The following is a 25,588-nucleotide window of genomic DNA, read 5'->3' on the forward strand; positions in this document are numbered from 1 at the left end:
GACATAGATGAGAAGTTTTTTGCAGGAATGGGTGGGTGAGATTCTGTGGCCTGCATTGTGCAGGAGGTCAGACTAGATGATCATAAGGGTCCCTTCTGACCTTAATATCTATGAGTCTATGAGACTGAAGAGGTTAATTAACAAGCTCGTCACTTTAGCCAGGCTACAAGGTTTCAGCATGAATAAGTAAATCTATATATGTTTTTCCTAGCTTCAGAATCAATCTATGTTTCACTGTGAGTAATGTGATTAGGGCAGGAAGAAACTAAATGCATCACAGGTAAACAAGAGTCATTACCCTTTTCCTGTTGCAACATTCAAAAACTGTACAGTCACTCTAACAAGTTCTGGGATTCCCCCAGTCTTCTAGAGGCTGAAATTTCCCTTTTTGAATAGAACTGCTTAGTGTAAGAAACTTTTAATCAGCATGCCAGGGAAAAAAAATTTATTTGACAGAATATTTAGAGGCTATGCATTTCTCTTTTGGAAAGTGTTATAAAATACAGAATTAAAAGTTTGTCCAGAATTGCTGTACACACAAATCAAAACAGTGATATTTAGATAGTACATTCAATTTCCTGAACTCAACTCCACAAGTAGTATACTTGCAAAACTGTTTTATTTCACTTTATACAAAGTTGAACCATGTATTTTAAAAAAAGCTTACAGTGCCATAGGTCACATCTACTGCAGTAGAAAAAGTTAACATTGACTTGATACAAATTAATGGTCTAGTTCATATAGGCTCAATTCAACACATAGGGCCATCCATGGATTTGAGCCCACCTCTATATAAGCTAAGTGTGGCTCAGCTTATACAGAGGAAGATCAGTACAGAGCCCAAAGCCAGAATGATTCTAACAAAACATATCAGCTCTGCATCTGCAAATCAAGAGTTCACATAAACTAACTCTCCCCACTTCCTTAGCTGGGACTAGGTCTCCCCTGCTGGGGCCTTGCAGCTGAAAAGCAACTGCAAGTGTTACACTCCCCCTTCTGAACTCCATTTAGGAGCTGTAATCAAGAGACACAGTTTAGGTTGTATGGCCTCCTTACAACTTTTCATTTGGTTGTCTGACAGTGAATCAAGGATGATAATTCCCTCTGGATTATGTCCTTAGATGACATGTTAAGCCTTACTGCCATATGCTTGTGTGCAGAAAGGAAATGTTGAGAAGCACCAGTTAGGCTGAAATTGGCAATACCTGGACATTCTCAAAATGAGGCCGCCTATAAAATAAAAATTAAAAAGCAGCTCCCATATGCATAGAAACCTCTTAATTTGCTAGTTCTTGACATCTGTATAGTATAACAAATTATTTCTCTACTTTCAAGGTGCTATCAGATTGTATGAAAGAGTTGTAAAGTTACTCTTGTGTACACAGCCTGGCCTTCAGTGGTGCCTACAGATGAATTTCACTCCAAGTACTTAAAAGAATAGTAGAAACTCAGTAATGCTTCAGACATCAGTACCTGGGAACAAGACAATGATTATATAGTACAACTTTGATAATCTAAACAAAATGAGAGAAACCAAGTTCAGACAAGCCAGATTTCAGACAATCATTGGATTGTGAAATGAAACAACATCTAGAGATAGCAAGGCATTTGGGATAACAGGAGTTGTACTGTACATGGCTATCTGCTACTACATACCTGCCACAGGGTCCCAACGCAACCAGCCACAGGAACAATAAAGATGGATATGCAACAGATTTTAGATTCCTTAATGGAAAAAAACATGGTAGCCACCAAACCTGAAAGGCTTACAAGAACAAAAATATTGGCCTTGTGCCTTTGTTTCTTTTGGAAGTATAAACTCAGCCTATAATTTAATTTTAATGCATTAGAAATATCAAAGAAGTCAACTCAGTTCATCTCTAGGTTTGCTGGAGAACATGTTGTATTATCGGCTCTCACATCTTAAATGAAGGGGCATGGGTGTTTCCAACAATGTCCTTTCTCTAAAGTGTTAGTCACTGAACTTTACATACATTTAAAAACAAAAACAAAAAACTGAGTAATAGTTTGACTAACTCTTCTTCTCAGCTTTCACTCCTGGGATGTCTCATTTCACTAGTTCTTCTGTCACCCACAGTCGTCTAGGCTATATAGACCCTGCATTTTTATCATAAAAAATAAAAGAAACACTATCCAAAAACGAAAAGAAACAAAAATACATCCCCTTTTAGGCTTTCTTTATATATTATGAAACATCAAAAAAGGGTGAAAGCTAATTTTTTTTAAAGTCTTTTCCAAGTCACCTTTTAAAACAACCCTAAGGGAAGGCAATAGCAAACATTAATATAGGCTTGTCTTCTTCATGATTCTCAAAAACTCTTGCTCATTTACTTCTCCATCTCCATCTCGATCAGCTTCATCAATCATTTCCTGTAAAGAACATTTAAGACTAACAACCAGACTCAATATACAAGACCTTTTATTTACTTTAAAGTCTGGCTGTCAAGCGATTTAAAAAAAATTAATTGTTTAATCGCGTGATTAATTTTTTTAATCATACAAGTAATCAAAACAGAACAACATTTAAATATTTTGGATGTTTTCTACATTTTGAAAAATATATTGATTTCAATTACAACCCAGAATACAAAGTGTACAGTGCTCACTTTATATTTATTTTTATTACAAATATTTGCATTGTAAAAAAACAAAAGAAATCGTATTTTTCAATTAACCTAATACAAGTATTGTAGTGCAATCTCTTTGTCATGGAAGTTGAACTTAAAAATGTAGAATTATGTACAAAAAATAACTGCATTCAAAGATAAAACTATGTAAAACTTTAGCGCCTACAAGTCCACTCAGTCCTACTTCTTGTTCAGCCAATCACTCAGACAAACAAGTTTGTTTACATTTGCAGGAGATAATGCTGCCTGCTTCTTGTTCACAATGTCACCTGAAAGTGAGAACAGGCATGGCACTGTTGCAGCTGGCGTCCCAAGATAGATATTTACATACCAGATGCGCTAAAGATTCATATGTCCCGTTATGCTTTATCCACCATTCCAGAGGACATGTGTCCATACTAACGACAGGCTCTGCTCGATAACAATCCAAAGCAATGCGGACCGATGTGTGTTCGTTTTCATAATCTGAGTCAGATGCCACCAGCAGAAGGTTGATTTTCTTTTTTGGTGGTTCAGATTCTGTAGTTTCTGCATCGGAGTGTTGCTCTTTTAAGACTTCTGAAAGCATGCTCCACACCTCATCCCTCTCAGATTTTGGAAGGCACTTCAGATTCTTAAACCTTGGGTTAAGTGCTATAGCTATGTTTAGAAATCCCACATTGGTACCTGCTTTGCATTTTGTCAAATATACAGCGAAAGTGTTCTTAAAATGAACATGTGCTGAGTCATCTGAGACTACTATAGCATGAAATATATTGCAGAATGTGGGTAAAACAGAGCTGGAGACATACAATTCTCCCCCAAAGAGTTCGGTCACAAATTTAATTAATGCATTTTTTTTTTTTTAAACGAGCTTCATCAGCACGGAAGCATGTCCTCTGGAATGGTGGCCAAAGCACGAAGGGGCATACGAATGTTAGGCATATCTGGAACGTAAATACCTTGCAATGCCGGCTATAAAAGTCCCATGCAAACGCCTGTTCTCACTTTCTGGTGACAATGTAAATAAGAAGTGGGCAGCATTACCTCCTGTAAATGTAAACAAACTTGCTTGTCTTAGCGATTGGCTGAACAAGAAGTACGACTGAGTGGACTTGTAGGCTCTAAAGTTTTGCATTGACTTGTTTGAGTGCAGTTATGTAACAAAAAAAAATCTACATTTGTAAGTTGCGTTTTCATGATAAAGAGATTGCACTACAATACTTTGTATGAGGTGAACTGAAAAAAGTTTCTTTTATGGTGCAAATATTTGTAATAAAAAATAATATAAAGTGAGCAGTGTATACTTCGTAATCTGTGTTGTAATTGAAATCAATATATTTGAAAATGTAGAAAAATATTGCATTTTGCACTCAACTGTCAACATGTGAATGTCAAGGCTGAACCATTTTATAGGTGTTAAGAGATGAAGGAGGATTTAGGAGTGTGGGAACAGTTTCTGATGCATTGTAATAGGGGGTTCTTTTTGGAGGGAGGAATGGATGATAGAGGCAGTTTTAAAGATTCACTTAGATGCACTGGGAGGAGAATAGGTTTTGGGGTATTTTACCAAGGCAGCTGGTGTGCTCAGAAGTAGCCCCTGGTTAGATACAAAAATGGATAGTAAAGGATGTAGGCTTCCTGAAATTTTTTCCCATTTTAGTGGCAGAGACTATTTGGGGAATGAATTTCGCAAACAAAAGAGTGCATTTCTGGAGTGACAGCATGTTGGTGTTACATGTTAGTAAGCACCAGTCCTCCAGATTGCCCAGGGTTATAAGGTTGACTAGAGCATTCATCCTGCAGTGTTTCAACTTTAACATCTGTTTTTCTGCCAAAGATGTTCCCAGGATTCATAATGGAATAGACAATGCATTGTCTTGATTTCAAGTGGATGGATTTTGGGAGCTGGTGCCAGGAGCCAATAAGGAAACCGAACAGATGATGATGGTCCCGTGGGACCTTGTCTCATGATGGCTCTTGGGGCAGTACACCGATTGGTAGAGACACTAACATTCAGGGCTTATGACAGAAGCTTTAACAATTTTGTGTAATTTCAAGGAGGGACGGCCTCCCTGTGATATGGCCTATTCCAGAGGACCAGATACTTCACTACATGTTTTTTCTGGCAACCCATGGGCTGACATTCTCTACCTGCTCCAGTTGCCTATCGGGCCTTATATTTGCTAGTAAGGCAACGGGTACCCAGATCCTTGTACTAGAATCTTAGTCTGGAGGTTTGTAATGAGATGGTTTCGAGACACAGGCCCTAGGCAGGATCCTTGTTGTCCCATCACTGTTCAGATGCTTAGGGATTTGGTGAAAGTTCTCCAGCAAATATGCAAACATGCATAGAAGGTGGCCTTGTTCAAGGCTGCATTCCTGGTAGCATTTCTTGGAGCTTTTAGAGTCAGTGAACCAGTGACTGGGTTGGTAAGGGATAACTCAAGAAGAGCTTCTGAGTACAGTGATTTACAGTGGGAAGAGAGATCAGAGGATGTTGAAAACAGATCGGGAGAGAGAGGGCAACATGAGTCTTTCATGCTACAGGAGGGGGATGAGGTAAGGATTTGTCCGGTAGAGTCATTAAGGACTTACGTAGCCTTGAGACAGGTGGGGGGGAGCCCCTCTTTATGTATGATGATGGAAGATCCCTCGCATCCAACCAATTTGTTACCATTTTAAGAAAATGGCTTATAATGTCCCTTACAAAAGGGACACAGTTATCAGATAAAATGGATTAGAAGGGAATTTAGAGGAAAGTTGGAGAAGTGGGGTTTGGGGAACCTAAAATCTGGTACAGCAGGGAGCTAACCCCTGTTTCTTTTCAGCCCCCTTCAACTTTATACGAGGTGAGGGCTGCGGGGTCCCAGCAACTGGCTGGCTGGGACTAGGTTGGATGGAGAAGGGCTTGACGGCAGCCTCCGAGATAAGTGGAAACAATTACGAAAATAATGACCCACACTGTGTGATTTATTGCTCAGATATTTTAGGTGAATAAAGTTGTGGCCTAATTAAAACATATCTATTGCCTCCTGTCTTTCTTTCAGAGTGACCTGACATTATGCCTGACAGAGCTAAAGGACTGGCCCAAAGTTTGTTGGGAAATTATTGGTAAGGTCAGAATTTACCTGCAATTCTTCATCTGTTAAATTCTCTCCTAGCTCCTTGGCAACTCTCTTCAAATTTTTGAAAGAAATCTTTCCTGTCCCATCATCATCAAATAATCTGAAGGCTTTCAAGATTTCTTCTTTTGAATCTTTCTCATTCTAAAATGAAATCAAGAAAAAATAAAAACCCATTGTTTAAATGTCCTCATTCATTTATCGCATTTGATTTTTCAGATGAAGTAGATTACCATTTTTTGGGTCATCATGGCCAAAAAGTCTTCAAATTCAATGGTGCCACTTCCTTCTTTGTCGATATCTGTGATCATTTTTTTAACTTCTTCTTTCTTTGGCTCAAAGCCTAGTGCACGCATTGCTACCTGTAACAAAGAGCAATTCAGTTAACATACGTATACAACAAGACGCCACTAGAATTATACTTAAACCATTTGCATTAAGCAGTGTTTCAGTTCTTTTCCTCAAACTGCAACGATAACTTAAACCATATAAATCACAAAGAAATTCTTATCTACATTTCTCATCCTTTTGGTAATGGCATTTTTCTTCTGGAGTTGAGTAGTTTTTTGTGACTAGAACACTCACCGCTCTAACAAAAACAACATAAATTTCTTACCTTGAAAATCAATATGTAAGTTATTTTATAGATGAACTGAATTGCTGAACTGGGACTTCAGTGAGAACAAGAGACCTGCAGAGGCTTGATCCTACTCCTATTGAACTGTATGGCAAAACTCCCACTAATGTCAAGGTAAGCTACTATTCTACTTATTGATATATAAACAGATAAAAGGAATCCCCATTCCTAGCTCTAGGGACTTTTGATATTTATTTAAAGAGAAAAAACAAACAAACCCAGAAATGTAACAACAATTGGGTATTTAAGGTCCTTTAAAATCAGTCAGTGTGACAGTCAGAAAACAAAATCCCCGCCATTTACAGGCCACAAACAAAATACAAAACATAACTTTACAAACGTGATATTTAGACTGTCATAGATGGAGTGAACATGAAGGTATTTTTAAAATTAAATTTTGTACCTGCAGTCTTTCAGCACCTTAGAACTATGCTTGCTGCTACTCAAAAAAATTATTTATATAGCATCATCAGCGTGCTAGGTGCCTGAAGCAAATTTAATTTAGAAAGATTACGTTCAGTTTCAAAAATACTTGGATTGGAGTGGATTTTGGGTATAAACACTCATTCTTTCTGAGGTTCAGGTAAAGGAAATAATTAGAGCTGGTTGGACATTCTGACAGAATGTTTTTCCGTCAGAAAATGCCAGTTAACCAGAAGTAAAACATTCTGTGGAAAAGTGTTGCCTCTGATGAAAATCTGTTTTGAAATGAAAATTGAAAAAAGCATTTCAATAAGGTTGAGACGTACCATTGCAACCTTTTCCAAACAGAACAGTTCTGATTTTTCCATTTTAAAACTATTTTGTTTCAAAATGTTTTTATCTTGTATACCAAAATATAAAAGGAATGTTGAAACTGGAATGAAGCATTTAAGTTTTGTCAAAATGAAATATTTCGATCAACCAAAAATTTGTTTCCTGGATTTCAGATCAAGGAAAATTCGTATTACTTTTTCTTTCCATGTCAGAATGGAAGACGTTTCAGAGTCATGAAACTCCTCCCAAATTGAAAAATCCAGTTCCCAAACAGCTCTAGAAATCATGAATGCATGTGATGTATTGAATTATTTTACCTAAGAAATATATTGCAAATTTCTGTTATCTTAGAAGCTGTTAAATTTATTGGTTCTAAAATTAACTTTTACATATTATCAATATTAATTAGACCAGCCAGATTGTGCTGACAAGGATTAGTGTTTAAAGTCACTGAAGTCAACAGGAGCTGAGAGTAACTCAGCACATCTGAAAATCCAGCCTGAGATTTCTCCAGTTGGGGACCAGGGCTGGATTAATGCAAGGGTTGTAGGGGCTACAGCCCAGGGCCTCAGGCAAAGGGGGACCCCGCAAAAATAAACCCATAATTGTATACAATTCGTGATCGACGGGTAGGTGACCACTGATTGATCCTGGAGCCTCTCCCAGTCGATCGCAATCTCCAGGCCGCTAAAAGTCCAGCGGCACAGCAGGGCTCAGGCAGGCTGCCTGCCTGCATGCCATGGCGCTCCCAGAAGCGGCCAGCTGCTGGCACGTCTCTGCGGCCCCTGGAGGGTGGGGGAGAGGCACCTCTGCGTGCTGTCCCTGCCCACAGCACTGTCCCTGCAGCTCCCATTGGCTGGTTCCTGGCCAATAGGAGCTGCCAGGGGGGCACTTGCAGGCAGTGCATGGAGACACGCTGTCCCCTTCCCCCCAAGGGCACGCAGAGATGTGACAGCAGCCGGCCGCTTCTGGGAGCTGCGTGGGGCCACAGCATGCATGCAGGCAGCCTGCCCGAACCCTGCTGCACCACTGGCCGGGAGCCGCCTGTGGTAAGCGCCTCCCTGCCGGAGCCTGCACCTCACACCCCCTCGGGCACCCCAATCCCCTGCCCCAGGTCAGAATCCCCTCCTGCACCAACCTCTCTCCCAGAGCCCGCACCCCTCACCCTCTCCTGCACCCCAACACTCTGCCCCAGCCTGGAGCTCCCTCTTGCACCCAAACTCCTTCCCAGAAAGAAACTAATATAACAGCTGGTCTAAGGTAAGAAGTAGGCTATTTTGAATTAACTTAACTATGTTCTACATGTTTTAAGACTGAAATGTAACCACAGAACAGCTTTGTTAATTAAAAGGCAAGTTTAGTATAGCGTTAATAGCCTCGATGCCATAATTGTGATCATTTCGTTTTAAATTAGAGAGAGACTTGTATACAGGCGCACCAAAAAATCTAATAGCCCTTGGCCCCAGGAGAGTTAATCCAGCCTTGTTGGGCACCCAAGCATTGGTTTACATTTTGTAAAATCTAGCTCTCCGAAAACAAGCCATTTCATATATTATTTGTGACTGACAATGCCAGCCTACAACTGAGTTTGGACACTGGTGAATAGAGCAGGTCAACAGCTACAACTTTGAAAATAAACATAGAAAGAGTTAAAACCTTCAGTTCTTTTACATCAATGCTTCCAGATCCATCAGTATCAAACAAATCAAAAGCTTCTCTGATCTCCTGCTTTTGTTCTTCAGTTAGTTCTGGTTTCAATCCACTTTTCTTCCGCTGGGAAGCACCCAAGCCAGCTTTTCTGTAGTTAGATGCCTTCAATAAATGGATGAAAGACAAAAGTTGGTAAAGACCCATTTCAAAAAAACAAACCAAAAAATACTCCGCAATAGTAGAACAAAGAGCACATCTGTTGCTGCAACTAGTAGATGTTGGCTCAGTTCTGGCCAGCACCCAGAATCCTTTTGCTCGGACTATCAGGAACCACCCCAAAGAGAAAGTGTTGAGCTTTAGGCAGCATGGGATAAACACACTAGCTAGATGTTTCTGCCAGAATAATCACCAATTAAATAATTAACACTGTTTACACAAACTGACATCTTTCAGTGGCAGTGTTAACACACCACTTAGATGACTGAGGATGTTTACGTTTCTTGACTACTGCTTCAGTCTGTCTGCAGACAGCATGGCATATATTTAACCTTGAAAACATTAAGAGAAATCTATCTTCACAACCATAATTGTTAGCACTATAGGCTTCAACTCTGAGCATGACTCAAGAGTACCTCAATACTTGTGTTCAGCACAGAAATGGGAGTGCTTATTCTGGGATTATCTGGGGCTCTCCCTTGCCCCTGGTTAAATTAGAGCAGCTTCTGAGCTGCTGTAACTTGTACTCTGCTTTAACTGGCACCCTGGGCCACAGAAACCAGAAAATGGCAAGTATAGTGCCTAGCTCTAATACACCCCTAAGTCACTGGCAGTCAGAGAGAGGAAAGGGGACTGGCTATGTAGGAGCCACTTATGCAGGGTGTATTCCCCAAGTCCCTATTACATTGCCAGAGTAGTGTAAAGGGGACATATTTCAATGGAGAATTGCATTCCTTCCCCCTCCTTTTTTTTTTTTTTTAAATTTAAACCCTAGAATCTGGAGTACAATTCTGCAACAGGAATGGCAACTTCCACCGCATCTCTGAACACAAGAGGCTTCAGACTGTCTTCAGTGCTGGTTCTTGACTCTGCCTGGGTTCACATGAAGACAGTTGTCTTCAAAAGTTCAAACTTTATGGGCAAGAAAAGTGAATAAAAAGTTATTACAAGGGAAGTCTAATTTTGCACTTAATAGGAAAAGTTTCTTACCTATAGTAAGAAATTAGACTTTTCAGGCCCTGTCCTAACTTTTTGCCAGTAGGAATGCCACTAAGGTAACTAACATTTTTTTTTTAGATTCTATTTTGGGTTGGAATTTTATTTTTAACGTGACTCGTCCATGCCAGGTTAGCTTAGGAACCCATTACTCCAGCAAATCTCTCTCACATTTCATTCCATTAACACAGCTGCTCCAGATTTTTAATATTTAAAAAGCCCTAAGATATATCACATTTAAGTAATAGAGGGACTCACAGGGAGACTCTCTGATGGAAAAGGAAGGATAAGTTGTTATACAGCAGAGGCCCAAACCTTGTGTCTTTCAAACTTTCCATACATCCAGTTGATCAAATGTACACTACTTATTGTTCTTTCCACACATTTAAAATTTTAACACTGCACAAATTCTTCAGTGCAAATATTTCATTTACATTCTTTTCTTGCCCACACAATTGGTGTATGTGCTAAGTGACAGTCAGACACCAGAACAGGCTAAATTAATTTGGAGAGTCCATTTACCCAGTGTGAGCGGCACTGTGTGTGTTCCCTGCATGTTATCACACCCAAAATTCAAACTGCAGATTTGCCATGTTTGGTATTTTATCTCTATTAGACAAAAGACTGACATCACTATGTCACCCTGAAAAAAGGAATTTTTACCTGTCCAACTGGAATTAAATTTGGGTAGGTTTATTTTAGCATCCTGCAATCTAGTCAAAATCAATAATGCCCCATAACATAAAAAATAAGTGGAAGAGGTGGAAAACCTGAACAGACTAGTTTTCCAGGGGCCACGTGGCAGCTCTTCAAGGTGAGCTCAAGTATCTTAGCCTCTCGGTGTAGCTCGGAGAAACAACAGAGCTGATTCAGACAGGTGCTTGCCAAGGGAAGTGTGTATGGATTAGTGGTCACAAGGGGATAAGCCACTCTAGGGCATATACAAGCAAATACAGGATACCCTGTAAAGTTGCTGATTTGGGGTCTCCCTATAACAACAAAAACAAAAAGCAGCACCACACCCACTCCTTGAATCAGCAACACCACAGGCCCAGAATCCTATGCACGCAGCCAGAATCTAGCAGCCTGTCTGACCAGAGCTGAAGAGGGCTCCCATATTAACCCTTTGGCAGGATGTCCACGATTTGATGGTAACCGCTTTAAAAACAAGAGAGCCAGCGCTCAGAGCGAACACCACCCGCATGGCAGCTCGTCTGGAACTAGCCCTGCACCTTCCCCCGCCATCGCAGCTTTGCCAAGGGGGCCCAGCACTGGTTGCTGCAGCAGGGCTGGCATCCCACCTAGTCTTCACGCAGGGCGGTGAACCTCGCCACGCTGCCTAGGCCCGGGGGTTGGCAGCTTGTCTCCCTGGGGAAGGGGTCCCGCGCGCTCGGATGGTGGGGGCGGATTTACCGCTACCAGGCCAGCCCTGCTAGGGGCGGGGGAGGGGCGCGTGCACAACTCACCATCCGGCCCACAGGGCGCTCGGTGGGGCTGATGCAAACCGGCTCCCCCCCGCCACGGGCTGAGACGGGGTGTCAATTGTTCTGCCACCTGCACACACCGAGCGCCTCTCCTGGGCCCGGCAGCGCGGCCCGTCCAATGACCAGCGGGAATGCCACCGAAGCCCCGCCCATACCCGGCACCAGTCAGGTGCGACGGGCATTGTGAGGTCACACCGAACGCCATGTTGCCCGTTGGCTTGGATACATACTACAAACGCAGGCGTCGTTGTCCTGGCAACAAATCCCTGTTTTAGCGGCTCCTGGGAGCTTGGGCGCATGCGCCTGCCTAGAACGACGGAAATCCCGCGCTGCGCCCCAAACGGGAGTGACCCTCCCCCGTAGGCGGCCCAGGCCCTCCCCTGCGCGCGCGGGAGAGCGGGAGCGGGGCTGGCGGCGGAGAGCGGTCAGTAGTGCGGGCCGGGCGAGGTTCAGCGGCTGCAGGGGGTGGCTGTCCCTGCCTCCGTTGAGGGCCCAAGCAGCGGAACCCGGCTTTCAGCTGCTGTGGCGAGCGGGTTGCGTCCGTCTCCCAGCCGGGGGTAGCGCTAGAAACTCCCGCGGGAATCCGCGTGCTGCTGCAGCCCTCTCTCACCCCGCTTCTGGGACAGCACCTGTGGGGGGCGTGGCTGGCGGGGTGCATGCACGGGGGGGGCAGCGGCTGGGCTGCCAGGAGAGCCTCCCCGCTGAGACACCTTAGCAGTGGTGCCAAGGGGCTGGTCTAGGAGGAGGCATTCCTGGGAGAGAAACTGTCGGGGGGGGTAATGTAGTTTCCTCATTGAGACTTGAGTACCATACAGTAACTCTTCGCTTAACATTGTAGTTACGTTCCCGAAAAATCCAACTTTTAAGTGAAACGATGTTAAACGAATCCAGTTTCCCCATAAGAATTAATGTAAATGTGGGGGTTAGGTTCCAGGGAAATTTCTTTCACCAGACAAAAGACTCTATTATATAGACATACACACACAGTATAAGTTTTAAACAAACAATTTAATCCTATACACAGCAATGCTGATTGTGAAGCTTGGTTGAGGTGGTGGTGGAGGAGGGTGGGATATTTCCCAGGGAATACTAAATGATGAAGTAGCAATCAGCTGAGCCCTCAAGGGTTAACATGTTGTTAATATAGCCTCATCCTCTACAAGGCAGCACAAATGGAGGGAGGGGAGACAGCATGGGAAACAGAGATGCACACCATGTGAGAGAGATGCATTGCCTCTTTAAGTATGCTGACCCCACTCTAAGTACATTGCCTTTTTAACAGGTTTCAGAGTAGCAGCCCTGTTAGTCTGTATCCGCAAAAAGAAAAGGAGTACTTGTGGCACCTTAGAGACTAACCAATTTATTTGAGCATAAGCTTTCGTGCGTGCGTCCGATAAAGTGAGCTGTAGCTCACGAAAGCTTATGCTGAAATAAATTGGTTAGTCTCTAAGGTGCCACAAATACTCCTTATTGCCTTTTTAAGTAGATCAGCAAGTTGAGACAGCAGCTGCTGCTAGCAAGCTCCCTCTGTCCCCCCCCCCCCCCCCCGCTCTACATGGAAAAGGGGTAAGTGGGGTACAGGAACAGGGCAGAGGGGAAAACCCTGACAGCCCCCCTCAATTCTCCTCCCCTCCCCCCGCCCCCAAGCAAGTAGAAGGCTCCTGGGAGCAGCTCCAAGGCAGAGGGCAGGAGTAGCACATGGCAGTGGGGTGAGAGATAGCTGAACTGCCAGCAATTGATAGCACAGGGAACTTAGGGGAGGGAGCTGATGCGGGGCTGCCAGTCCACCCTGGTTCCAAGCCCCCACCAGCTAGCTGCTACGGGCTGCTCTTTCTGCAAGCAGTGCACAGAGCGGGCAGCTGCCAAACAAGGTTATAAGGGAGCATTGCAGAACTTTAAATGATGATCTCTAATTGATCAGCAATGAAACAATGTTAACTGGGAAGACTTTAAGTGAGGAGTTATTGTACTTGTACTTAGTTATGTACTAGTTATTGTAGTTATTTAAGTGAGGAGATAGGCCATGCGCTTGGCAAGACTAGATTGGGGGAGGCGTCTGCTAATGAGCAAAGTCTGTTCAGCCAATTTGCTCCTTCACTGTCTTTCTGTGTGTTTAACAGAGCTGCAGACTCTTCTTTAGGGAAAAGGAATGCAGGCTTCTGAGACTCAGTTACTGGCCACAACAATTTATGAGAGGCTGTCACACGCCCTGCAGATTGAGCTTGTGAAGAATACCTTCCTTACCCGCAAACAGGCAGAGTCAGGAATGCAGCTCTCAAGGCAGTCTGATGTCTATGCACCTAGTCAGGGCACAGTGTGTTCTGAGATAGGGTGACTAGATGTCCTGCTATTACTGGGACCATCCCGCTATTAGGGGTTTTATATGTCGTTCCCCCCCCCCCCCAAAAAAGTGTCCTGATTTTTCACACTTGCCGTCTAGTCACCCTAGTTCTGAGATGCTGTGGAATTTACCATGTAGTAGGGTAGGTCTACACAACTGCTGGGAGCGTGCTTCCCAGAGTGGCTAGATAGACCTATGCTAACTACGCCCTAACAAGATGCTAAAAATAGCAGGGTGGCTGTGGTGGCATGGGTGGTATCTTGGGCTAGCCACCCAAGTACATAGCTGCCCAACCCCCCAAGTATGTATTAGAGTGAAAAAGGAATGCAGTCTTTTAAGACTCGGGCTTGGTCTACACTGCCAGCTTATGACTAAATAATAACTACATAGTTGAGCAATGCAATTATACCAACCTAATTCCAAGTGTAGACTGTGTTATGGAAGGTGGAGTACTCACACTGACCGGAGCAGCTCTTCAGTCAGTGTAGGCAGCATCTTTCCTAAGCACTGCAGAAGCACTAGTACAGCTGTGCCACTGCAGTCCAGTAAGTATAGACAAGCCCCCTGTCTCTAGCCGGAAAATTTTTTGAGAGACTATCAGTCTCCAAATAGCAATATGCTTGAGGTAGATGGGATAAGGAATTGCTGTTACTCTGCATGGCTCATAGTAAACTAAAACATTTTTCAGCTACCTGTTTTCCAGTAACTATGCTGCTGCACCAGGGCTAGCCAATGGGGTGTGTGGGTGGGTATGTGCACTTATGTATAGACAATTCAGCAGTTTTTACTATCACTTCATGATAATATACTAAGAGCTGGCAAATTGATTCAAAATTTTATAGTGAAGACCCTTAAAGATTAAGATGCTACTGGGGAAAGCAAAGTAATACAAACATACAGTGTCTCTCTCTCTCTCTACTTCAGACTGTAAAAATAAACTGCACATTTTAGGCCAAAAAAGATGATGCAGTGAAACATACTCTTTCTCTAGAAAAGAGTTTTATTCTGCTCAGCTGTTTACAGAGGATAGGCTTTCCAGTGGAGTTGGTCTTGTAAGTCAGTGTGCAGGTTGGGTTGGTAGAAACCCATTAAGGAAGTCAAAGGGTCTCAGGCTAGTTAAAACATCACACCTACTAGGTGACATAGGTATGCCGGAAGAACCCCCAGCGTAGATGCAGATGTGCTGACAGAAGAGTGCTTCTGTCAGTGTAGCTGATATCACTCGGAGTTGGCTTTCTGTTGGCATATACCAGGGGTTCTCAAATTGGGGGCAGGACCCCTCTGGGGGTCATGAGGTTATTACATGGGGGGTCATGAGCCTCCACCCCAAACCCTGCTTTACCGCCAGCATTTCTAATGGTGTTAAATATATAAAAAGTGTTTTTAATTTATAAGCGGGGGTCGCACTCAGAGGTGTGCTATGTGAAAGGGATCACCACTACAAAAGTTTGAGAACCACAGGCATATGCTGTATCTACACTACGGGTCTTTGCCAGCATAGGTATACCAACATAGCTATGCTGGCAAAGCATTTTCAGTGTAGACAAGGCCTTTCTTTATCTTACAGGGTGTTCTTCCTCCTCTTCTTCACTCTTCCCTGGCCTTTTCTGATGTAGGTAACTTGAAAATATAACCCCAACTAACTTCTTGTTTTGGATGGGTGGAGAAAGAAGTATGAAATGACAAAATTCTAAATGCAATGTCTTGTACTACATGTTGATTTCCTGTGTTACAGTCACTTGTATGTTATGGTTATTACCAATATACATGTACGCGTGATGGAAAAGAAAAAAGTTACAAGCTTTTACAGCTCAAAAATGCAAATCACTAGATCTTTTACGTAAAATGTCTCAAGCAAAAGATACCCAAATTGCTTTATGAACTGATATACAAGTTATACGTAGCACTGTAGGGATTACTTCACATCTCTAGTATATCCCATAGGCTGAACTGAAGCATCTGTTTTACAGCAGCAGTCCAGATTTAGGACAGGAAGTGAGGATTACCTTTTTCAGTTGAAATATCAGGGGAAACTTTAGGTGAACAGCCTGTAATTGACAGTGTTGGAATTGACCATAGTGCTGGTGTGAATGTCTCTGTTTTACAGAAGGTGCCACAGTATCTTTTATCACAAATCACAGAGCTTTGGTTTTTCATCTCGTCTGATAGACAGCACCATAGTGCCTCATAGTGCAGAAGCATGGGTTCAGTACTAATTCACAGCTTCCTCAGCTGGTAGAAAACTTGATGGGACTGCTGGTTATTGGGTCAGTCCCAGTAGAAACAGAGAGAAGAACACTCCTGGAGGGGTTGCAGGGGTGGCCCTTCCCCCTCTAGAGGCTTTATCTACTCTTTGGCCAACTAGAGAGGAAGGAGCTGATTGGTTTCTTGTTTTCTCCTTTCATAGTTTAAACCCTAGCTTTGCCCATATGGAGCCTCTTTTTGCTCAGCAGCTCCACCCTGTTACCTGTAAGTATATTTTCACAGCTGTGTCTTGCAGGTGCTGCAGGTCTGACCAGTTGCCTGTCTGGGGATCAGGAAGGGGTTTTTCTTCTATTGGGGCCAAATTCTCATAGTTCTGATAGTTTTCTTTCCTTCCTCTCAGCATCTTGGAGGTGCACTTAGGTTAAATAGGATTGAGGCCAGGTCTACACTAAAATGTTGCTCAGGGGTGTAAAAAAGCCAACCTAACCCCAGGTGTAGTCAGTGCTAGGTTAATGGAAGAATTCTTCTATCAACCTCGCTACTGCCTCTCGGGGAGGTGGATTAACTACAGCGACAGGAGAACCCCTCCCTTCACTGTAGTGAGCATTTATTGCTGAAGTGCTGCAGCAGTTTAAGTGTGGACATAGCCTTGGTAGTTGATAGGGATGTTAGTTTGTTGCACCTTGCAGCCACTTTCCAGTGCATTTAAAAGGCTAAAATTAACAATTCCCAGAAGTAGAAGACCTTATGGCCTTTACGGGCTGACGTCTCCCACCATTTAGTAACGTCTGTCCCCCTAATGGGTCTTGGGTGTACTGATAGGATTCAGAAGAGTGAGCTGAATCCAAGGGATAAGATGAGATGGTCTGCTCTAAGTTATTGGTTCATATGGTAGGCGACTTGTAACTCCTGCACTGAAACCATTTAAAATGAGGGTATGGGTATGTGAGGGTATGGGTGACAGGACAACAAGTGCCCCACAAGTTTAATGAAGTTTCAGTCTGCTGCTTAAAATTCATCCTTGTGTCTGTCTTCATTCATCACTGTGTCTGGATAAATAAAGAAATAATTGTGAAACTGGCAAGTAAAATTGTTAAGGATTCCACTAATGAAAAAGGAGGATTGTTTGTGAAAAATACTGATATATAGCTTGACAAGCTTAGATTATTACCACAAGAGGCTGCCAAGAAAAGTTCTTTTTTTGGGTGCACATTCCCCTTCCCATCCCTCTTCAGTACAGTTTCAGAAGTTAATATGAGTTGCTTATTTAAAATCCTACTTTAAAAATAATCACAATAATTATAGACATGTGGAATAAAATTATTCTGAGTCTGTGATTCTCTTGGAACTGACTTAAGTTTTACTGACTTTGTCTTACTAAGTAAATTAAAAGAAAGTTCTGTGTTCAATTCAAACTTCAATGATTCCTTTAAGCCTTAGTTCAGGCCTACAAAGACATTGCATGGAACAAATATATGATAAATGAACCTGTAAAAATGTTGGTGTCTTACATGCAGGACTTGAAAAATTTTACTAGGCAGCCTTGTTAATAGAATGGAAGGGGGACAGGGGATGTCATGAAAAGGGACAAGGATGAATAAATGGTAAAGGCAAAGTTATGCGGGGACAAGAAGCTTGATCTTGACTGTGGGACAGGAGGGTAAGTCATTGGAGGAATTCATAGACAGGGCGACACGGTCAGAACAACAAACAAGGCAGATGATTTTAGCAGTGGCATTTTCTATAGTCTGGAGAGGGGATTATGTGGGTGTCAGAGAGGCCAAAGAGTAGAAGGTAATAGATTAGGCTAGGAGGGGTTGGACAAGAACGAATTTTAGCTAGAGGATCAGTGGGAAAAGTTTGGATCTTGGGGCATGTCTACATAGGGATACTCAGAAAAGTTCAGATAAATTAACTAAACTTGTGACTTTAAATTGCATTAGTGTAGGCATAGTACACCCCTGTGATGATGCTCTTGGTCAGAAGTAAAGTGGCCTTCGTTTGCTTTGGTTTAATTCACTGTGAATTAACTTGCCCGAGTGTTCAGTGTAGACATGCCCTTAGAAATAGTGTGATGGGAGAAGCAGTATAATTTGTACATGGCCTGAATGTTTGGGGCAAGGAAGGAGGAGGAGTCAAAGATGACTACCAGTTTATGGGCCTGAGTGATAGGACTGGAAGGGACTTCAAGAGGTCATCTAGTCCAGTGCCCGGTTTCAACACTGAAAGAGGTTGTGGAGTGGAGAGGTTATATAGGGAAAGAGAAGGCATTCAGTTTTGACATGTTAAAGTGTTTTAAAATTAAGTTCATTTCTCTGAGCAGTGCCATTGAAGTCCAAGCTGTAAAATCTTTGTATTTTATTCATGAGGCATAAAAAAGTGTGGCTTTAGACCGTTTTTTCATGACTATGTTAGGAGAGCCTGCCACTGAGTGGGAATGAAATATCTTCATGGTCAATATGGTAGTTGGTCCCTTTCCAGCTCAGTTTGAAGTCAGTGGTATCAGTAAGGGTAGTAAAACCTATGCCTACTAGTGTTTGCAGACAAGATATGTTTCCAGCCCTAACAACATGCGTTCTGAATCAGACAAATGCAAGACTTGACATAAGAAAAGAAGTCGGAAGAGGAATGGTTTGGGTATGGTCCTAAGGAGTGGTGGTCTTTTTTTATTATTAAATCTGATCTGCTTTATTAAATCAAATATATTTGATTTATGGGGTAAAATTAAAATACCTTTTAATTTTGGGAAAAAATCTTCTGTAATGTCTTAGCAGTGCAATATTTCAACAACTGCATGCGTCAGACATGAACAACATCTTATAATACGATATATGCAGTGTAAAGTTACTTCACCCAATCTGTATTCAGTTAATTTTTGTTAATTGTATACTGTGTACTGTTAACTTTTTGTCAAGAATGAAGTCTTGCGCAATAAAGACAGAAGCAATAAACTTGTATTTTGTTTTGTTGACAGCTGATCATGGCTTTCAGAAATGTGAACAGAAGACGTCACATTGGACTTCAGCAGCTTTCATCTTTAGCATCAATAGGAAGAACGCTTTTAGGGCCAGTAAAATCATATAAATTTATTGTAGATGTAAGCACCAGTGAGAGTGTTTTGACTTGTTCTGCAGTTAGACTTCTTGAAAGTTTGGATTTAACTAGTGCAGTGGGACAGCTTCTTAATGAAACAATTCAGGCACAGAACAAAGAATATAAAACTGGGATGACTACCCTGTTGTTTCTTGTTGGTGCATGGAGCAGTGCTGTACTTGAATGCCTTCAGCAGAATGTTCCTTTTTCGCTAATAGTATCTGTGATGTCTGAAGGATTGAACTCTTGCAGTGAAAAAGTCCAGTGTCTTCAGCTATCAGTACATGATTTATATAAAGGGCCCGATTCTGTTCCCATTCACTTCAGTTCTAGCCGTCTGGGGCCCCAAATTATTGAAAATAAAACTTCTGGTATTGGATCTAACAGTTTTTTAAATCCTCTTGTGCATATTCTTAAAGAGGTTCCTGTATCTAAAGAGGAAAGTATTCCAGAAGGCCTTCATTCTCCTCAAGCAAGCCCTTGCGATCCTCATAACAGGTGTTTGAATTCACACCTATGCACTACAGACTATATAACACCCTTATTGGATGAACCAGTGGGCAATAAAACTATGCCTGCAGTTCCTGGAAGCAGTTTGATTACATCCAGCTGTAACAAAAGAACAAGATTAACTCATAGTAGATACTTTAACATTCCAGGAAAAAGCCATTGTTCACTCCAAGTAGACAATTTTGGGGGTCCTCCCACTGGGCCTGCAGCATGTCCTTATGAATTTAATGATTTTGGACAACTGGCAATGGCTCTTAGCCATGGGAATCAGTCTAGCATGAAATTGGTACAGGATATTGTCAGGTGCCAGCAACAAGTAGCTGATCACACAGGTTCTTCTCAATTTAATATTGCAGAAGTTGTGACGTGCTGTTTACCAGGATTGTCTGAACATTATTCTTGTGTGTGTCCGGGGTATATCACTTTAGTATCACCAGAGAAAGTCACTGTTACCAAGCAACTTCAGGATAGACCGCTTCAGATTCTTCTTGTAGATGGTGATCTAACGGAAAAGTATCGTCACTTGGGATTTAATAGACCATCAAATGTCAGAATAATATCGGAAAATGTAGGTTTGCAAGAAAGTAGCTCAGAAAGTTTATGGATAAATTGTGCGTTAGATATTTTAATACAAGCAAAAGTAAATTTAGTTTTGGTAAAAGGAAATGTGTGTGAAAGTTTAATGGAAAGATGCATCCTGAATAACATATTGATAATCAATCCAGTAACTCACAATGTGCTACATGCTTTTGGGAAGAGCACAGGAGTGCAGCTGGTGACATATCTTTCCCAGGTAAATAGTCATTGCGTGGGTAGCGGTGTCTGGGTGGATTTCTGGAGAACTGGTGACTTGAGCACAGTGGAATTGGACAACAAAGTGCCAATCAGTATCAAAGCTGAAGGAATTCATCTGGTAACAGCTGTGCTTAGTAGCACAGTAACTGCAAAGATGCAAGTCACTGAAGATCATTTCTGGACTTGTGCTTATCGCCTGCATCATGCTCTAACTGACCAGAAAGTTTTTCCTGGAGGTGGTGCTGTTGAACTGTTGTGCCTCAGTCATCTTAAAAAGCTTGAAGAACAATCTTTAAAGCAAGCAGATAAAAAACTTTCAGGAGATTTTTCCATGTCTTCTTGTTGGCTGACAAAATCATTCACACAGTATAAACCAGTTGTGCTTAAAGCTCTGGCAAGTGGTTGGCATCAGTACCTTTCAAGACTCATGTGTAACACTGCTCATTATGCATCAGAGTTTGAAGTAAGCACTTCCATCGAGCATCACCTCAAAAAAGCAGCAGACTGTGGTTCTCCTTCAGCATATATTCTGAAAGAGTTCAATAAAGGAGATAAGGTCATGGTGGATTTTGGTCTTTCAACTAAACCTGAGGAGGCTGTAAAGATATATGACAATGTTACACCCAAGGTGGAAGCATGGCGCAGAGCTCTAGACTTGGTGCTATTAGTGCTTCAAACAGATGCTGAAATTATCACAGGTCCTAAGAGAAATCAGTTATTAAATTCACATGTATCTAGTGAGTTCATATTTTTATAGGACTTGGTAGGTTTTATGTATGACTCTAACTCAATGGGTGGAAAATTTGCAGGTACACGGAAATGTTTATACAGCTATAAAGCAAACTTTTAAGGAGTTATGCCAGTGATATTTACAAATAAAATTCAGCACATGGATGTAGAGACAAACTAGATAGTGCTGTAGCTTTTAATTTCTAGAAGTGGAGTTTGCATCTGGGTATCCACCCAATCTACACTGTGACGAGGTCAAACTGATGCATGAGAGAAGTATGAAGCTACTAGGTGGAGTGGGATACTAATGGAAATGAGCTCACTGTCTCTAAGCAACAATACTGCCTGTTTGTTTCCATGCTCTCTCCATTAACCGCCTCCCCACCTCTTATACTACGTTGCATAGGAAGCAAAAAATACAGCTCCAGACTCCTCAGGTGGAGAGAGAAGGCTGAAATTTGGTCTGGGTTTCTGGCGTGTTTGTGCTTTGCAAAACAATGGGCTGGGGTGGGAAAGCTGAGGGCTTCATCCACAGATTTCCCTTTACTACAAAGTCAGTTATTGTCCTTATTCACCTGCTACTAAAAAGGAGTAGCACCCTCCTGTCTCAACTGCTGTTTTTTTGGGTGTTCTGTAATTTTAAGGGGGCTTTGCTTTCTGTCTACCTTCTAACTACCTTTTGATGGGGGTGGACCTACTAAATTCTTGTTTCTTCTCCATGACTGAACTCGCTGACAGAGTTGTCACCTCAGGCTGAAAATCACTGATTTAGGAGAATGCTCCTGTGTTCCATGGACCCTGGGGGTCCACAGCCTATGCCTAAGATTTCCAAAGGGGTCCACACCTCCATTTGAAATTTTTAAGGGTTTTTCACAAATGAAAAAAGGTTGAAAACCACTGTCCTTAATCAACAAACTCTCTTTAAAGGCAACCTACAAGAGTGGGGAAAACAGTATGCGCTCCCCCTTTCTATCCTTTGTCTTACAGTTTATAAAGAAGGCCTGGAAGATTTTTACAATTCTTATTTCTAGTGGGGGTTTTTTCACATGAGAAACTTCAGGTCTTGTCTGCCCTTTTCCTGGAAGAGTGTAGAGGACTCAAAAACTAGTGAGATTGACATCACAAGTAACAAATGTTTTTTGCCTTTTTTTTTTGGTGACCACTCTTTCCCCAAATGCCTGATGCTGTTGAGAGGGACGATTCAACACTTCACCCCTTTAGTTAAGGATTGAGACAGCTCCTTCTCTGTTTCTCTGGATTTTTATGAAGAGCTCAACCAAAAACAGGGAAGAGAAGTCTTTATGCACAAAGTACAGTGAGGAAAACCCCACATTTGTGCCTTCTGTGTGGATGAGGAAATGGGCACTCTTTCTTTGCAGGTCCCATTCCAAGTGCTTCAGAGACTAGCTATTGTCAGTTGCGGGGAAATCTGCTCTTTGTTTGGAAATCCGAGAAGGTAAGAAGTATTAAGCATACTTCACTGAATATTATTCCATGTAGTGAATACCCAGGATCAGCTCCTCAGCTGGCCTGGATCAATGTTGTGATGTTAACTTCAGTAGGTTCATGCCGGCAGAGGATCAGGCAGCAGACTTACTATCAAGAAGTGCTCAGGTGACCATATAAGACATTATACAATTGTTAGAGGGGTAACTACTCCCTTGAAGGAGGGAGCTTCCCTATGCCTCTATTTAGATAAGGTGCTGAAGAAATAGCAGTCATATAGTATCTGTAGGCAGATACTATATGCTAGATACTTCCTGCTAGAAGAAATAGCAGTCATATAGTATCTGTAGCCAGAGTAGCTATGTTAAAAGTGAAATCACAAGTGTTACTAGTTAAGATTGAGGTACACTGGAAAGAGCTGACTGAGAAAGCTCGAACTGTGCCTGGCTCAAGCCATTGCCATTACCTTCCTTTTCCTAAGCGTTAAAATTCACTTAAATTTGTAGGAAAAATAAGAAATGTTTTGTCTCTGGCGAGAAGGGAGAATAGCTTTCATATTATATTATATTACCCCCCAAAAGGTTATATTTCCATCTTTTACTAAACAGGAACCTGCCTAGGGCCTATATTATAGTCTTGGGCATGACAATTTACCTCTGTGCCTCATTTTCCACGTTTTAAAAGGGGGATGATAGTATAGACCAGTGGTGGGCAACCTGTAGACCATCAGGGTAATCTGATTGCAGGCCGTGAGACATTTTGTTGACATTGACCATCTGCAGGCACTGCACCTGCAGCTCCCAGTAGCCGTGGTTCTCTGTTCCCGGCCAATGGGAGCTGTGGGAAGCGGCGCTTGCAGGTAAGGGGCCAGAGGGATATGCTGGCCATCACTTCCCACAGTTCCTATTGGCCAGAACAGAACTGTGGTGTGCCTGCGGACAGTCAACGTCAGCAAAATGTCTCATGGCCTGCAATCAGAGTACTCTGATGGGCCGCATGTGGGCCACAGGTTGCCTATCACTGCTATAGATCTTATTTATAAAGTGCTTAAAGAGCTACTGATCAAATATAGCAAAAGACAAATATTTAGATTTACACATCCTTTATAACCCTTTTCATTTTTGTACCAATTACTTTGTGAAAGTACATTACCAGTGATTCATGATCAGTGTAATATAAAAAACTATTTGAAAATATCATCTATATTTTGAACCTGTACTGACAGTATAATGTGTGTGTTTTGGCGCACTACAAAAAGCTTCTGTATTTTTAATATTCTTTAATGCTAAGAGAAGACAGGGAAGTAGGAATCATTCATCCATTTTAAATGTGTATATAAAATGAGAATGTGTATATGGATATGCCTTTCAATATACTGCTAAGTCAATTTGTACATACTGCAAATTCAAATTTAGTACTCTAGCCTGCAGTAGATTATATTCTTGAGTAGTACTACGTTTGGTACTGTTTGCAGGAAGAGACCATAATTTTGTGTTTATAAATAGGGCATAAATTTCTTATTGTAAGAAATATATACTACACATACTGTCAAATCTTGGAAAACGTCTCACTTGAAACAACGCTTTTGACAATATTTCCCCCCTCTAAATAAAATAAAATTAAAGTCTAACTGGTTTCCTTTGGGTTCTTTTGGTTATCCCTTTTCAACAAAACAAGGGATGACGCTTTACAGACAGCATTCTGTAGTGCTTTCATTGTGGCAAAAGACCAAAGCTGAGTCTGGATAATTTAGTCAAGAGTCATTTTACCATCTAACAGCATTTAAATAGTAAGCCGAGCCCAGATGGAATTGGTATTAGTTGTAACAGAAAAGCATATAACTGTGGAGATGAGTTTCTCACACTAATACTTTGAGTAAACCTCATGGTGAATGTCTCATACTTTGGGTGAAAACAGAATAGAAAAAAGACTGTAAATGGTGGTACTAAAACTAATTCCTGCTCTTGAGCATTTTTCTATCATCACAGTAATGGCTGACACCATTTGGATTAAATATGATTAGATTTACTCATCGTAACCACTGCTGCTGTTTGTAATCTGATTCTATACATTTCTTTTGGGGCGGGGTGTGGGCATGACATTGGAGGCCAAGAATTTTCTAGGGAAAAAAAGCTGTTTTACTGTAAGTCCTGGCTCAGTAAAAGGGTGGTCAGAAATCAGAGCAGTTACTTAAAAATACTGTAAATGTGGTGGCCCTTTGTCACTTCCTATGTATTGTTCTGGCTGGATGTCTCCCTTTTCCTCTAGGCTCCTCGTCCCCTGTGTGTGTGTCTCTCTAGAGAAGGTATTGTGGAGCAGAGGGATGAGCTGGCTCAAGCATCTCTGTCCAACTACAGCCTTCCCACTTACTCTAATGGCTTCTTGACCCCTTTATTCATTCTGCAGCCTTCCTGCTTCCTGTCATAGACAGCACCATACCCAGATGCCTTGCAGCCTTCTGAAGCTCCTCTGAGGGCCCATCCCCTCAGGCACCTCAATTAGTTTTGTCAGCTCCTGATGACTATAAATAGCTAACGCTTGTGGGATAAGAAGTCTGTTAATGGGCTCCAAGTGTATGGCACCAGACCTAATCTAAACCTTGGGCCCTTCAAACTAGCTCATCTCCCTACCTTTCCTTATCTCCCATGTATTTTGGCTCTCCCACCGCCCTTTTCCCACCCACAATTCCAAAACACTTCACTTATCTCTTGCTCTTGTAAAAAAAAAAAAATCCCACTTCCTCATTTCCACCTGAAATAGCCCCTGGCTCCCACAAATTACTAGCCATTCTTCTGCGGTAAACCCATTTTCTCCCTTTCACAACACATTTGGTATTGTTGTGTCCCCACAGCCTACGAATACTTCAAGGATTCCCACAGCAAGCCAGATAGCCAACTCAGGCCCTAAACAAACCTTAGGCATGGGTTGAAGACAGGGGTCCCTGAGGAATTTCTCCTGGTCTTCAGCTGCCCAGAGGA

The 25,588-nt window shown here is 42.1% G+C and overlaps 2 protein-coding genes across 3 annotated transcripts; one reads left to right on the plus strand and one right to left on the minus strand.

The window, feature by feature from the left end:
* Positions 1–435: 435 nt before the first annotated feature.
* On the minus strand, positions 436–11,711 carry LOC141986387 (uncharacterized). 2 transcript variants are annotated; one of them, XM_074950822.1, is made up of 6 exons: positions 11,527–11,711; positions 11,203–11,227; positions 8,802–8,957; positions 5,986–6,114; positions 5,759–5,896; positions 436–2,391 (listed from the first exon to the last, which is right to left on the minus strand). In XM_074950822.1, the coding sequence occupies exons 1-6, from the start codon at positions 11,694–11,696 to the stop codon at positions 2,302–2,304; spliced, it is 708 nt and encodes a 235-aa protein (XP_074806923.1). In that variant the 5' UTR covers positions 11,697–11,711; the 3' UTR covers positions 436–2,301. The 2 variants fall into 2 exon arrangements, with proteins under 2 accessions (XP_074806923.1, XP_074806922.1); XM_074950821.1 differs by lacking the exon at positions 11,203–11,227 and having other exon boundaries at positions 441–2,391; positions 11,474–11,614.
* An 85-nt stretch (positions 11,712–11,796) lies between these two features.
* BBS12 (Bardet-Biedl syndrome 12) lies at positions 11,797–24,207 on the plus strand. The gene is made up of 2 exons (XM_074950820.1): positions 11,797–11,915; positions 19,012–24,207. Exon 2 carries the CDS (start codon positions 19,018–19,020, stop codon positions 21,190–21,192), a length of 2,175 nt encoding a protein of 724 aa, XP_074806921.1. The 5' UTR covers positions 11,797–11,915; positions 19,012–19,017; the 3' UTR covers positions 21,193–24,207.
* The last annotated feature ends 1,381 nt before the right edge of the window (positions 24,208–25,588 follow it).

This window comes from Natator depressus, chromosome 4 (assembly GCF_965152275.1).
Source record: "Natator depressus isolate rNatDep1 chromosome 4, rNatDep2.hap1, whole genome shotgun sequence".
NCBI lineage: Eukaryota > Metazoa > Chordata > Testudines > Cheloniidae > Natator > Natator depressus.